The 16,608-nt window shown below is 32.8% G+C and overlaps 1 protein-coding gene across 10 annotated transcripts in view; it reads right to left on the minus strand.

Annotated features, from left to right (window-relative positions):
• The window catches only part of LOC105214570 (segmentation protein cap'n'collar), a 126,778-nt gene that overhangs the window by 67,772 nt on the left and 42,398 nt on the right, over positions 1 to 16,608 (minus strand). For 7 of the 10 annotated variants that reach the window (XM_054230497.1, XM_054230493.1, XM_054230491.1 and 4 more), the window contains 2 exons: positions 6,177 to 6,338; positions 4,536 to 4,620 (listed from right to left, as the gene is read on the minus strand). In XM_054230497.1, the coding sequence (XP_054086472.1) occupies positions 4,536 to 4,620; positions 6,177 to 6,338 (247 nt within the window). Of the gene's footprint in view, positions 1 to 4,535; positions 4,621 to 4,757; positions 4,919 to 6,176; positions 6,339 to 6,658; positions 6,954 to 16,608 lie in introns of those variants that run through there. The other 3 variants (XM_011188074.3, XM_011188075.3, XM_011188071.3) reach the window with 3 other exon arrangements.

Genomic DNA, 16,608 nt, shown 5'->3' on the forward strand with positions numbered 1-16,608 from the left:
TCCGAATGACCTAAAATTTTAACACAATATTCTTGAGATGTTGATGGTTCAGGAAAAAAATAAAAAAAATAATGAAGAAAAAAAAGTTGTCAAACCTTACCCCCCCCTTAAATGCGTTTTTCTCAAAACTTGGTTTTTTGAACTGGTGACAATTGTAACTCGAAATACGCTTAGTAGATTTGAATGGAATTTGTACAGTTTTTAGAATACATAATAATCCTGGGTTTGAACAAAGCTTTTTTGTTTTTCAAAAATTTTGATTTTTTAAGACCAACTGTTGATTTTTTCACGCAAATCTAGAAAAAAATCGTGAGGCCGCCATTTTGTTAATTTTTGAATTTGGCCCAGGATTATCTATTTATAAAACTAATTTTTCTTATCCGATTGATTTTAGATGAATCTACAACGACTTATGAATGTCACCGCAACAGCTATAACTTTGGAAATTATAATTTTTTTTTTTCAAATTTTCGTGACTTCAAGTTTACTTTTCTAAAAAACCATGATTTAATTTAATTTTTTCGTGTCTCTGACAACCCCTAACCTATTAATTCAATTACCGAAAACATATCATCGAAAAAATCATAGCGTATAGGAACCATATGTTGACACAAATCATCGGTTGACGATATCTCTTTGAGAAACAACTGCAATAACTTTGTTCAAGTAATAAAAGATAATATTGTCAAGAACTCTATCGACAAAGTTTTCTTATTTATATAGGTTCAATGGAACCACTGAGATATGATTTTAGGAGATAAGATAGAATACGGTTAAAAATTTTACACTAAATAAGTGAATAATGTACTGGATCTACTTTTAAGCAACTTACTTTTTATAATAATGAGCTTTTTGATTTGTTAAAAACGACGAGTTTTAGTATTATCTAAAGGTCGTTGCAGACTCAGTGTCTAACAATATTGCTAAAAATACAAAAAAAATATATTTATATATAATATTTAAACCCAAAGCCACACTAAAAAGTTATGATTTCCGATGCCGTTTATCTTGTTATCAGCTCTATTCCTATTCAAGCTATATGCAGCGTGTCAAATCAAAAATTGACCTACTCTATAACCTACGTCATATTGAATTGATAAGTTAATAAAAATAAAAATAAATTTGTTGTAAAAATAATAGTGAATTATGTAATCGAATTATGTTGATGAGGATCACATAAATTGGGTATATTTATATAAATCCCTTTATGATAATATGACGAGAATTAAAAACGTATATTTATTACGGAGTGCTTTGTACAAATATGTAGAATGCCCATGGTCTCGTTAGAGCTTTGAAAATAGCTAGACATTCGACGACGCTTACCGTGTAAATATTTATTTACAAAACAATAGCAATGAAGCATATTTCGAACACAGCTTGAATCATATAACAACAAAGCTTTACAAACATATCAAAATGTCAATATATATTATAGAATATACCGTAAAAAATAACACAAAACACGAAGATACAAACATACACACAATTCAATAATAAAAAAAATCATAGTCACAACTCGTGTCTGTTGACGGTGATTAAAAGTGTAGAATTTGTATGAAATGAAAAATAATAAAAATCTAAAAATCGCTGCTTATCGCTCCTCCACAGCTAAATTTCTTATCGGAAAAAGTGCTTGTAGAAAAAATCGAAATTTTTTCCATGCAATGCAGCAGCGGTATTCAATTAGAATTTTAAGAGATCTCACACGCCGCAGCTTTCGGACCTTGGAGGCCATCCATGCATATGCTAATAAATTATGCGAAAGTACAAAACTATATGACAAATATGCACTCAAACACCCATACATATGTATATAATCAATTAAAATAGACGCTTTCGGAATTAATTGTAAGCGTTAAGCGAGGCAGGACTCTAGGCAAGTTGGCCGAAAAGCACACTTGTGCTGAAACGTGTTTGTTTGTTGGTATGTAAATATGTATGTACATATGTATGTAAGAGTGATAGCGGGCGCACAAAAACACAAACTAGAAAGTTCAAAAAGCTCCAAGTAGCGCGCACGCTTATCGCTTCGCCGTTAATGAAGAGATATAATTTTAGTAATGAAAGTTTTACTAATAAATTAAAAAAAGCAAATATTTATACGAGTTATCGGCGCTACTGTTAGTTAGTTAGAGAGTATGTGCGAAAGCTCTGCTGTTCGTTGCGTCGTTGTGAATAAGGGCGGCACATGAGCAGGTGTTAGTTATATTGTATCCATTTCTTTAATTAACTGCGGTAATATACATTTTTAAGCTTCTATATAAATACAAAATATATGTACATTTATAGATACATGATCCATTTTTTTTGATAAGCGCTTCACTTGAATCGTGGAAATAAATGAGTCATTTGTATTTTCATTTACAGTAGAGAATGTGGATAGAGGGCACATTGTATTTATGACATTGTAAAAAAGGGGAAACATTTTCAAAGTTATATTTCTTTTATAATACAATTTTATGTAAAGATTTAATATTATCATGATTCTGAGAATTATATCATCACCTCATCATCAGCTCATCGTCCAATGTCTGCTATATATTTTTTTTTATATTCTCAAATAAGCACTAGGTGGATCAAAGTTTAAAGTTTAAGTTTAATGTTTTAAGGTTTTTTGTCCTCTATATATATTGAATTTAATTGAAATATGTATATATATACAGTCATGTGAAAAATAATAGGGGCAATTGCTTGTAAATAGGTAAAAAATAAAATTAAAAATAAAATAAAAAATTTATCAAAAATGTAACATGCAATTGTTTGCTGGGATGTCAGTGAAGTAAAGAACCGTTATCAAAGAAAAAATGTTGATCATTTTATGAAGTAAGATCGTTTTTGAGTGTGCGAAATAATAGGGACATGTGTCATGTGTCCCAATTATTTTTCACATGTCTGTATATATAATGAAGATATGAAGATATGTAATAAGATATGTAGATATGTACATATATCATTAGAAATAATTATTTCCAATAAGAAGTAGTAGAATCGGCCTAAGCTGAGAAAGCAGCGGAAAAAATGTACGGGATTGGAATTATCAGTGGCTTGTATTTCATATAAGTTTGGTTTCTAATTTTCTTATAAATATATACATAGTATATTTTTGTTCATACATAACTATATATATAATATGTTTTTCAGGAAAGTTCATACTATTTTAGTAAAAAAAATTGTGAAATCCTAAACATGGTGTCTTTTTTTATAAATATTTGCAAACTTCGTTATTAAAAACGAAGTATTACAAAAGACATAGATAGTATCAACTCGGATCAAATAGCAAATTGAAGCACATACTAACTTAATTAGGTTAGTTAGTATATAGCTTAAAACAATTCTAAAGGATTTTTTGTTTCTAAAAAATATATTTTGTTTTAAATTAATCAAAGTAATTGATTATTTTGTATAAGTAGACTATTTTTTATCACGTATTTTAAATTTATATTATATAACTTTGTATTTTTATTTTAAAATATTCTGATAAAAAAGATATATCTTTGATACATCATAATTTAATATAAATAAAAAGAAATAATGATAAAAACAAAAAATTATAAACTTTCATTTTTTTTAATCTCACCACACTCTTACCCCTGCGCCTATAAAGCATCTACAAATAATTAAATCTTCATATTTTAGACCATATATAATTGCTTATCACCAAAACGTGTATATACAAAACACATATTAAAGTGTTATTAACTAGATAAGCAACAACAATGCAAAGAAAAAATAGTCATCTTTGTATATATAACATATGGAATAGTTACGCAGTTATAAAAATATATTCTAGTGTTGTGTATGTTTGTATGTATGTATGTATGTGTATAAAAGCATGTATGAATTTATAGATACATATATGCATATTCTATATATTTTTTATAATAAATTATTATATAAAAAAAATTATGCAATAAATAAGTAATTATAGAATATATATAATATAGAGCAGTACCAACAACATTGTTCTACGTTTGAATACTGATGACTGTCTCTATGCAAAAAAAAATAAAATAAAAAAGATTAGTCTCTACAGCGAATGCTTCAGTTTTCATAATCTTTAATTTTTTTTTTTTGAAAATGTAAATTTTTTTAATTTAAAATTTAATTTTTTTAATTTAATTTTTTTTAATTTAAATTTCTTTTAAATTTTACATTTTTTTATTTAATTTTTTTTTATTTAAAAGATAATATTTAAAAAATAATTTTCATTTGATCGTTTACTGCATATACTAAATCGTTAAACAATTTTTATGTACTAGTATGCTATTGTAATTTTATACACACATATATTTTTTTTAAATCGGAAAATTTTCAATACTCAATTGCGCACAAGTCACATTAACTTGATACGTTTGATCTTCGTATACTCATACATACACACACATAACGTATGCACGATCACACTCGGCAAGTTAATTCATGTCCTGCACTTAAAATCACAAACACGAATATGTTCGGCAAAATTCGGCACTGCACAGTTTTTTTCACGAAATAATTATACATAACAACAACAAATTTTCATCAACACTCACCAGTTTCATTGTCCACAGTGAAGGGTATTCCAGCCCATTCATCATCGCCAGCATCATCGCCCACATCTTTGCCTTCAAAGCTTGGCTACAACAACATAATCAGATGTAAAATTAATATAAAATTTTTAGAAAATAATACGTTTTTAAAATTGTAGAAAAAAACATGTAAAATGTCGCGAATTTGCTGTTGGTCGCAGGCGCTTAAATAGCCGCCTCTTTCACCTTGCGCTTCAATACATAGGTACGTCCTCTCTTCGTATAGGTATAATATTTCGACTTCGTTGTGTTTATGAGATTGCGTGATTTCTTCACGAATCCTTTTAATATTGGCTCGAACCAACACATCTTTGCGCTTCTCTATCAAATGCCTTTTGCTATGCTACACTCACTTTATGTATTTATTTAATACGTATATTATATATAGCAATATTTACAACTAAACTCTCCGAATTTCACATTGAATCTGCGCTTAGTTAGTCAGTAACACTTGAGTTTTTAGCAAATGAAATTCACTTTAAATCTATTATCATTGATTTGAGCGCATTTCATGTGCAGATCAGCGATCTTTTGCGCTCAGCCCTCATTTCGTTTGGGTATAAGTGATTCTGATTTGAGCGCCCTGCTTAGCTTAGAGGATTTAAGAGCGTGTCTTTATTAAATTTAAGTCAATCTCAGCGTAATTTGCTTGCTTGCTCAAAGTCTCTGTCGTTTGTATATGATTTCTGGTAGACAGATATTAACCTATAGTTGGTGTCGTGGGGTATTTTGGACCCTATATGTTATATACTCCTTATATATATATTATTATAGACTTTGAAGTTTCTTTGTAATTTTTAGCTATTTAATGAAAATAAATAAGTCAATTTTAAATAATAAATTTAAATTTTAGCTCAGAACTATGAGAATCAAGCGAATAAAGTTTTTAATTTTTGGGTATATTCTTAGAAATTAATAGGTATTTTTTAATCTGATATTTTTTGGAACCTTTGTATTAATTTCTAATACATTTTTGTAAAGAAGAAGCATTTACAAATATAATTCAAAGATGGTATTATATAATTTCTAAATACTTAGTTCGAACATATTTATAAGGAATTTGTGAGCTTTTAAGAGCTTTACATGCAAGAATTACCCCTTTCTGAGACAGTTCTTCTATAAATATCACTTTTCAGCTTCTTCAAAAATGGGCTTATAAAAAATAAAGACGTCTACAAAAAAGGTTTGATAAATTCTCGTCTTCATTTGAGAGCTTTAATTTTGATTTTCATTTAGTGAATTCCGAATAAACCATATTTTTGCAAATCTTCTAAAGTTTAAAAACAAGATCACCTCATACCCAACGCCAAATCCACAATAAGCTAATTCAACTCCGACATGATATCGGTTTACCGATTCGGAACTTTTAAAAAATAAAAACCTTAAATGGAAACCGATTTCACCTGCCTGTAAAATGAGTGCTCTACATCACATTTGCGTGCTTTTCAAGTCTGCGTCGCACACTCTTTACCCCCTTCGCGCTATCAAAGAGCGGCCAAAGCACATGCTTATCGCATGCTTTTCAACCAATTTACACACTGACGATAAAGCCGCCACCCCCACCGCCGCTACCGCTCCTGTTGTTGCTCTGCTGCTAACACTTACCTTATCTAATTTAAGCTCTTTCAGCGCTTTCAACTTCTCAATATCGTCATCGGCGCCTGTACCTGCACCGTTATTAGCGGTTGCATTCAATAGATGCGGTGGTGTCAATTGAAAACCCAAATCGACATCTTGCTTCCAGAGCACATCGATAATTTCGCTCTCCTGGAATGGAATGTAGTAGGTGGTTTGAGTTTGAGTACACCCTCGTGGTGGACAAAAACAAATACAGTTATTTTTTTTCTTAATTATTAAATGTACATATGTATGGCATGGTATCTATGTATGAATATGTGCGTTGTGTTGATGAAACAATTTAGGAATATTCCATGCCGATCGGTATATACATATATAAAAATAATAATAAATATATACATATGTATATAAACCAACGGCTTCTTTGGCTAACATGACTCAAGTTGTTTACAAAATCAAAAAAAAAAAAGTATATCAATAATAATAACAGTTAATGTAAAATAACCCACTGTGTTTATGAAAGTTCTCATTTTTTAAGATTATAACTGCGTTATTTCAAGATAGCACTTTCACGTTGGAAATACCAATATTTCACTTATATCACAAATTCTGAAAATTGATTGTCCTTCACACTTCGTAAATGCTCGTACACTGTCTCGTCTCACTTTTATTGAAAATTTCGTAAATATTGTTTTGTCTATGAAATGTGTCTATAAAATATATACAATTGCTTCTCCGCAAGCACTGAAAACGTCTTTTTAATGCGATGGTTTTAAGAGACTATTTCATGGGCATGCCTAGACTACCGACTCTTCGGTAAAAATACTCTTCGCGACAGTCGTCTGAGTAACGACTGTTGCCCTGAAATGTGTGCTATAACTGAGACACGTCTCTTCTCCACATAAATATGTATACTTATAATTTAGAATATGTTTACTGATAAGCGCTTGGCGAGCAAGATAAGCCCGATGAGTATTTCCAACATTGAGCTCGCCAAAAAAACGTTCGGCGCTTCATTGCGGCGTAGCGTCATTAATTGTGAAAGAGATTGCTTATCAGTAAACGATTTTGTTGTTTTTTTTTTATTTTGCATTAAGACTCTTCGGCATCGCCTGACTGAAATTCAAAGAGTTTCTACTTGAACTCTCTTTCCGCACATTCAGTTCATTACGCAGTTTGTGCACGCTCTCAGTTGTTTTGGGTCCATTTGGTTAAGATTAAGCTGTTGTAGTCGTAAAATTGTTCTGATAAATAAATATCTGCAAATAGAGCAACAGTATTTTTTTGGTTTTGCGCGTTAAAAAAAAAAAAAAACAAGAAAAAAGTAGCGACGGCTTATCTCACCACTACAAGTGCGTTCAGAGACTTTTACAGTTGTTTTCTGAATTAACAACGAATATTTACAACGATATGTAAATAGTTTACATAATTTTCAATGAATAGCTGAAGTAGATTTTGCAAATGAAAATATTCATTTAAATTCGGAAAAACTGTGAATCGATTTTTGAAAATACTTTCATACAATCGTTCTTAAATTACATACATATAGCATTAATAAAATCTTGATGTATAGTAAAAATAAGCTCAAACTCATAAATATCTAATGGAACTTCAGTAAGTGGTTATAGTCACCATTCCATATTATGGACTCATGCTAGCGTTTCTCCCAAACGTCGAAACACTTCACAAACCCGATTTTTGGAATCGCCTTAGTCTCTTTCAGAGATGTCTCGTATACTTATAAACCGACAGCCATTTAAGGTGCTCTTTATTTAAAATTCGACTTATGGACTCTCCAAACCCGTGAAATTTTACAATTCCCGTTATTTTTTTAACACCGTCAAATTGTTGAATTGGTAGAATACTAAAACCCTGTCTCAACTGTGGTGCACGCTTTCGTACGTAAAACTTCCAACACAGGTTTATCGAAACTGTATTTTTCATCTTGGACCACGATAGTACTCGGAGACTTTAGCCGGTATCTATTTGAAATTTTAGCTGTAGTTTCAAACCTCCATAACTTTTTGAATTCTCGTTTCCACCGACTTAAAAATTTGAGTTTGAGATAATCACGTTCAAAGTTTTACTTTAAAACTGACGTGTCCTGATGGGCGGAACTTCCAAAGAGTATATCTCTTAGAATATTACTCGGATTGATTTGATATTTTTGGATAATATTTTGAACATATTGCATTATTTAATAAACAATAATTTTTTTCATATTTTGAAAATTTGAAACCCTCATAACCCCTTAAGAAATGTGAAGAGAGAGAAGTTCGAGTTCTTCTATTTATAAGGTTGCTCGGTTTCAAGGCTACAGCCCTAGAGTAGTCTAAGTAAAGTAACTGATATTTATGTAAGTCTTGTGAATAGATCTTGGAAAATTGAGTTCAAGGAATGCTTTTTTGTCATTGCTAACGTCGAGGATTAAAATAATTATATTAAGGTTATTAACAAACTGGACTTGGAGCTGAATTGTGGTTCAAAAGTGAGCAAACCAATCAAATTTATTAAAAGGTTCTGACGGAAATCACTAGTAATAATGGTATATGCAGCATCGCCGATAGAATTGTTCTAAGCAAAAACATGGCGTCGAATCTCTAATGGGCTGTGTTTTGCCAATAGATTAGAATAGAATAAAACTCAGAAGACCGTAGTGTAACCTATGATCTATTATGCCCTCGCCTCTTATCAAAGTATCTCATTTAACCCCGTCAAATAAAGAAAGCTTAGTAGTGTTCCCGAGCTAATGAGCGTAATACTTTCACTAGAGGGATAAGTGGCCATTGCCTGAATCCTTTTCCTTGCAATTACAGGACATGTGTCTCATCTTCCAGACCGCAGAATCGGCAGTGATCTGACGAGCGGATCCCCTGTTTATGCAGATCACACATTCGTCTGAAGTGGCCAGTAATTATCACAGTTTGTTTCTTGCTTGCCCGATCAACTGCTTTAACCTTTTCTGGTTGTAGCCCTCAAGAAATAATTTGGAGTGACGAGCTCCTGCAATTGACGCGGGTAGCGATTCTTACTTTTCCCCTGAAGTCATTAAGACCTACTGCAATAAACGGCTCCGGCCCTATCAGCTTGGCGGCCGAAGCTTTTTTTGCTCGTTGATCAGTAATTTCATTACTGTGAAAAGATCCCATATAGGAAAGCCAAAAATATGCTTTAACTCTTTCAAATAAATTCAAAACGCGCTGTTATTAACAAAATAATACTTTGAAAAAAAAAAAAATCAGAAATTATTTTCCAACAAAAATATAACCGTCAAATCGCACATCTGATCAATTTTTGTTGCCGCTTAATTTTATATGCTTATTGCATATATGTACATACATACATCTTTGTTTCAACAACCTGCCTGAAAACACAACCAGAATTTTGCAAAATTCCAAGCAAAAATTTTCAAAATTGAATATTCATAGTTTTTTTGCATATTCACGCTCGGCCTCAAATTATAGCGTTAATGATGCATTATTAACGCTGCACCGACGCACTTAATCCTTTCGCAAGTCAACAACTTACAACACCCCAACAACAAAAGCAACAATGTACCGTCACAATAGCTGACAACTAAACGGCGGCGTGGCAGTCGAACAAAAGCAGGCGTTTTAAGTCGCAACACAACCGCAGAGCGAGAGAGAGGCGAAGGTGAAGGAAACCAATACGAATGGGTGTTGTTGGAATACCACAACAGGTAGCGCCGTTGCTGAGGATCAGTAGTGCAGTAGATGTGCAATGGATGGACGGACAGTAAGCCAACGCAAAAAGGATCAACACACAGTGACGTTTTAACCAAAGATAATCGCAGCATAATCGCATCCATTAGTGGGATGAGACCATCTTTGCATGTCAAAATCGGTTAGGGCGACAGTGACCGGATTCGTGGAACTGAGTAACTCACAGATATATGTACATACATATATGGTGTGTATATAGGAATGAAGTAGCTGCATAAGACGTAAAATAAACAGATCAAACAAGTGCGAGTACGAGTTGCGGGGGGAGAGTAGAGGTAGAATATTTAAATGTGTAGATAGATATGTATGTATGTTTGTTTGTCAAATGCTTATGCTGCATGACACAACACTTGCCACTGCAAACGCTGCAAGTACATATGTACATACATACATATATGCATACTTACATACATACTTACATATATGTATGCACCGTTGGTTGCATGCAACACACAATTGATGGCTTAATTAAATTGTTTTCCAAAGCAACAAAAAAGTGTAGAAATATAACATTTTTTTTATATTTTGTTAATAAAGAAAGAAACGCCGCCGAAGCACTACCTCAGTAGGCGCGCTTAATGAAAACTGAATGTGGCCAATTGAGTGGCCGGTCACATGTGCCAGTGTCTTCTGCATGAGCACAATCATTTCAATTGCCTTGCTACATTTGACTTTTTATTGTTGCTGTTGTTGTTGTTGCTCTGTTTTTGTGTCGCACTTAAATGTCAAATGACATTTTCAATAGAATTTCTTTCAATTTGCTTGCGCATTTTTAATAATGAAAATGTAAGAATTTTCTCAACGAAAAAACTCACCGGCCAACCCTTGTTCATACACACACACACATATATACATACATGCGTACAAAAAAGTAAAATTTCGCTTTTTTCCTACTTGCTTGTATAACTTGAAAGCATGCACATGTAGCGACGACGGCTGTGCACATAAGAGATTGCCGACGCTTTAATGATGCCACAACAACAACTGTGTGGCAAGCTGTTGTTACACACACACACACACACATATGCATGTGTGGCACGAAAAAAAGATACAATCAATCATTCTATTTAACCACGCCTATCTCCTGTATTACTCAGCACAAAAATGGACGGCCTTTAGATGCGCCGCAGCCGGTGAACTGCAACAACAAAAAAAAAACGGAAAACTGTAATGCTGCCGGCGTTACAACGTTAACAGCGGCAGCAAGGATCAATTTTGTCGGCAGCGCGTCAACGTCGGCAGCGTTACCTAAACGCACACACACACACACACATTTATGTACTACAGTACAGTTACACAAGCAAGCAAGCAAAGCAATTGGCTAAAAGGAGCTGATGCTGTTGTTGTATGTATGCGCAGGCCATATTTCGTTTGTGTTGGTGGTTGTTGTTGTCGCGCCACTCTGCGCATGTTACATAAAAGTATGCAATTAAAAGTCAACGCCACAAAAGGGGATGATTTCAGCCATATAGACAGACACACTCATACAAATATACAATGAACTTCTACTTTGCACAAGGATTGCAATTGCCTGTACAGCGCTGCTCCTAAGCACAAAAAGGCGTTTATGACATTTTTTGTTGTTTTCATTTTGTTCATATATTGTATATGTATGTACAAACATATATGGCCCGTCGCGTTGATTATATACATCTCCATGACTTCATCTTGAAGTTTCAATTTAGTTTAATCGAAATTGTAATTATAAGTTGTAGAAATTTCAGTGAAATGTGTGAAGACGGTTGGGAGGCCGAGAAATTTGTTTTTTGTGTTTAAATGTGATGTGTGATGTTATCACGGCATACATACATACAAGTCTATGAACGAAACAATAAGATCTACTCTAAAATTATATGAAGAAAATAGTATTCATCAGGACTAAATATTTTTGAGAACTGCTGCCGAGTTGACAGTCTTTGGCCGGAGAAATAGCGAATCTATTCCGGTTACATAGACGCCACTGTTGTGGTAACGTTTCGATATTCATCTTAACAGCCTGTAACGTTAATATATCATTTCCAAAACATTGGTTCTTCATGTCACACTATATAAAGAGTTCCAAAAGCGTTAATTCGAAGCTAAGACGTGATATTTTGTATCTTCGGTGAGTGGTAACAGTATTAATGGAGTTTCTATACAAAATATGGATTGCGGCTTGGGATGTATTGTGTGTCTCGACATCATATTCAGTCTAAAGATTTTGTGAGACCATTACTGTTATTTAAAATCAGAAAAATTAAAAATATCTCAATGTTTTCAGAGCAGCATTTACAAAAAATATTTGCCACTAGCTATCAAGACCCTTCTAGGTTTCCTCATTCAATATGTAAGATTATTATACGAGTAATAAGTATCCAGTAATCGAGAAGATATCACCAAAATTTCGTAAAAAGTAGGGAACACCCTTAATTTTTTAGGGCTACTCGCTATAGCATTGCCCATACATAATTAGCTAACCCAAGGATTTATATATATACAAATTTCGATAAATATTTCATAAACACATAAACAAATAATTTTTTTTTTTTAATTATTAATTAATTTTAAATACTTTTGCAAAAAAAAACGACAATGGAATTCTAAAATTAGTATCTTATATAAAGCTATCTTAAAGCTTAAGAATGTCATTAAGAAACTACGTTATAATTTAATGATAAAATTACATTTTTTTCGAGTTGAAAACTGGGTTCCATTTTTGCAGGGAAGGGTGATCTATAAAATATGAATTTAAATTATTTTCGAGTTGTTCTCTCCATTTGGATATAAGAAAATAGGTCTATTTATAATAACTAAAATCAAAGTGTATTGAGCATTCAGCATGTAAGGCTATTCCATGCGAATAGAATTATACAAAGATGATTACAAATGAGGAATAATAAAAGTTATGCACTCAGAGTACAACACCGGGCTATTCTACCAGGCGGGTTATACGTTGAAGTCGGTCCATTTATCGAAAGTTTTTTTATTCCTTTATCTTAAAGTATACGTGCTTAAGAATGTTACAGAGGTAGAAAATTTTATAGAGATTTAAGCAGTAGAAACGAAGTTATAGCATTTTGCATCTTGCTACGCTACACTAGACAAAAGTGTACTGGAAACTTTAAACGCGATTATCTCGAAATAATGTTTTTTCCGAAAACGCCATTGCGATGACTTGTATTGCCGAAAGATTTTTTCAACTGATTTAAATATTTTTTCTCTAAATTGTTTGTAATTTAATTGCCGTGTCCTTGAATGATTTCATTTTTTCGTTTATATTTTCATATCAATATTATAAATTTTTCAATACATTTCATCAGACGAAAAAGGCAACCTTTTTGAGAAAATCGTCCCCGTTTGCAGGAAAAAATTCTCATTTGATTGAATCGTTTAAGGACACCACAAGTCCCCATACTAACGGAATTTATTTGGTTTTATGCTTTCAGTTGAGCTGATGGATTGAAATCGTAGTCACGGCAAGTATCTTTGAAACAAAAAAACCCATTTTGCGTAAATTGGTGTTTTTTATGTTCTTGTGCTGATTTTACAGATTAGACATTGTAATACGCCAGACGTATACCAAGTATTCAATAAAAAATGGAGGTAGAAAATCAAAATTTTATCAATTTTCTCGCACCTCAACATATATAACCCCTTAATCACTGATTAAATTACTAAACCCTAAAATATCAATATATACTACAATACCATGACATGGAATTAGAATATAAAAATTGTTCTAATATATATATTAATCTACAACTTTGCTTCCGCCGTTGTTTTTATTTTGTAAATTTTTATAAAAACGGTTACAAATGTCGATGAGCTTCAGCCGTACTTTTCTTGGAATTAAAATAGAAAAGCAAATTTTCCCGCAAATGTCGAGAATTCGACTTAAAAAGTGACATTTTCAGTTGAGAATAAGTTTGGGATGCAAACAGATCTCTACAAATATTTTGTTGGGTTAATGTTGACACAAATGTTCAAGATCGATTTAATCGACCAGTGCTTGACCATAGAGAGATCTATTGGAAAACGGCGGAAGCAAAATTTTGACCTAATACATATACACTGTAAGATCTAAAACAGATCTACAGCCATGGACTGTAAGAAAGACATTTACGAAGCTGTTCATTTTAAATACCAGTTTACAAATAATTATAGTTTATGTTTATTTATATTTATTGGTAAAAATTAAAATCTTGCTTAAAAATCTATTTTAAGAACAAAGTTTTTTAAAACGATTTCCAGCCATATTAAATATTTTTGATTTTTCCGGCAACTGCCTTGAAAAAAATACAAAATAACTAAAATATACATCGATAAGCCACGCCGCTCATTTGTCTCAACAACGCTAATGACCATCAAAACCATTTAAAAACACTTTATGTCAAAATATTTAACATCAAACCTCTTCGAGTTCTTGATAGAGCCGCATAGACCACTAACCACAATCTTACCGCTGACAACAGATAGAGAAAAATGAATCTTTATAACTATAAAAAAATCTCTAAACAAAATCTAAAACACAAATATACATGAGATCAAACGATTGACGCTTAGCAAGTAGATCATGTAGACCACCTCGAAAGAAATAGACGCACAAATGGACTTGAATGTAGTGTAGCCCCGCTAAGATGGCAACCACAAGATAAAGAAGATAAATGTATTTTTGATCATAGAAAAGGTAACCGAAATCGTTTATAATACCATATCTAAGGTAGTCTTACAATATATCCTTTAGCATACAAAGACAGTGCAAGACAGTGCGAACACAGTTTGTCTAACATTTGCGGCTATTTGATGTGGTTAATGATGGATATTGTGTTGAACGTTTGACAAATAGTTCTTTTGTCGGTCGGTTGGACGGCAAGAGAGCGCACTTGCTTTTTTGGTGAGGAGAAAGCAGTGAAAGTATGTAGAAACAAATTTACATTTACCATGAAAACTTCAGTGATCCTCAGTTAGATCATCAATAAAACACACGAAAATTCGATGACACCAAAGTGACGCTGACAGTCGGCCAGGCCAAACAGACACAAATAAACAAAGGAAAAAGAAAGAAAAAATCGAGAAGCACCTTCATCTCTCTTTATGGTGTTGAAGATTATGTAAAGACAAGTGATCTACGCACTGAATCTTCCAACTGAAAAGTCAAAACAAGCATTACTATAAAGTTCTAAAGGGCAAACACAAGTCAGCCGAACGACGGCGGCGACGACACAATGACATTTAGACACTTTGACTTGACCACATTTGTGTCGATTTATCATTTATCTCATGTTCACTTGTCAGTAAACGCGCGTCCGTCGAAGGAATTCTGTGTTGCTGTGTTGTAATGAGCTAGTGATTATGTCAGTTTTTAAGCGCTCCAAGTAGGAAATCTTTTTTCAGGAAAGCCGTTATGTCATCAACTATATTGAAATATTAAAAAGAAAATTTTAAAGACTTTAGAACTTCGAAATCCATTTTAATTATACATAACTGCATATCAAATATAACTGCGCTTTCGCCTTCTCACATATATTCAGGTATTTTTGCATAATTATAATGTTTATTGCTCATCATCGAGTGGTTCGATGACAGTTGCAGTAATCAATTAGACACATTGCGAATATATGTTTTGTTAACGCCCATAATCGATTTGACATGTGAACTTTCGCAGCAATTTCCACACAAACGACAAGTCGGCGACGGGCCGGGTACTATGATATGTACATATGCACATACACATGTTATGTATGAGACAGTATATGACAGTAATTGCGGTTAGGCAAGTGGTGTGTTTATAAAAGTAGTGTTGCCACGTGCAAATATTTAAAATTTAAATTGAAGTCATAATTTTTTTAGTAAAAAATAATTTTTTTTAATTCGTTTTATTTAATTTTTTATTATTTTTTGGAAGTGATTTCCAAATTTTCGATATTATTATATGTGACCTGGTCTACGGAAAGGGGGCTTAGGTGTCAAAAAATCAATTTTCACTTTTTAGTTGATTCGGATGGAAGATGAGAGTTGTTTATTTTTAACAGAAAACTAGTTTTCGCACGTTAGCTCCCTTTTCGTAGACCAGGTCACATATAGTCATTGGAATGCACATGCACTTTAAAATGCTTCGAAAATATTTTTAAACCATAAAATGTATATACAATAACGGTACTTTCAAAACTTTTAAAAGGATTTTGAAAATCGTAGTTCTTTGTTTTGGAGGTATGTAATATAATTTAGAATGAACTATCATGGGAATGGAATTATTTTAGCCCTAAAGAACGTTCCAAGAAAAATTTGAAAATAATATTAGTAGACGACTATGGTATAATGCTTCAAAGTATAATGCTTAACTTCTTCGAAAAGCGGGCCTTTGGTGGTCTCTTCTGAAGAGAAATCTGATAGTAAATGGTTTTTCAATCAGAAGTCCAGACGCTGAACTCAATTTTCGACGGTTTTTAAGCCTAACTCGGCCGATATTGCTGCAATTTCACGTTCGATATTCGTACGAAGTTCATCAATCGTCGCTATCTAGTTGGCATAGACCTTAGACTTGACGTAGCTCCACAGGAAATAGTCTAACCGCACGACCGAGGCGGCCAATTGACTGAGCCATTTCATGAAATAACACGTTCACCAAACATGGTTTTCAATAAAGCGATTGTGACATTCGCTGTATGGCTTGTGGCGCCGTCCTGTTCGAACCACATATTGTCCAGTCCATATCATACAATTCGGGCCAAAAATAT

Source organism: Zeugodacus cucurbitae, chromosome 2 (assembly GCF_028554725.1).
Source record: "Zeugodacus cucurbitae isolate PBARC_wt_2022May chromosome 2, idZeuCucr1.2, whole genome shotgun sequence".
In the NCBI taxonomy this organism is placed as follows: Eukaryota; Metazoa; Arthropoda; class Insecta; order Diptera; family Tephritidae; genus Zeugodacus; species Zeugodacus cucurbitae.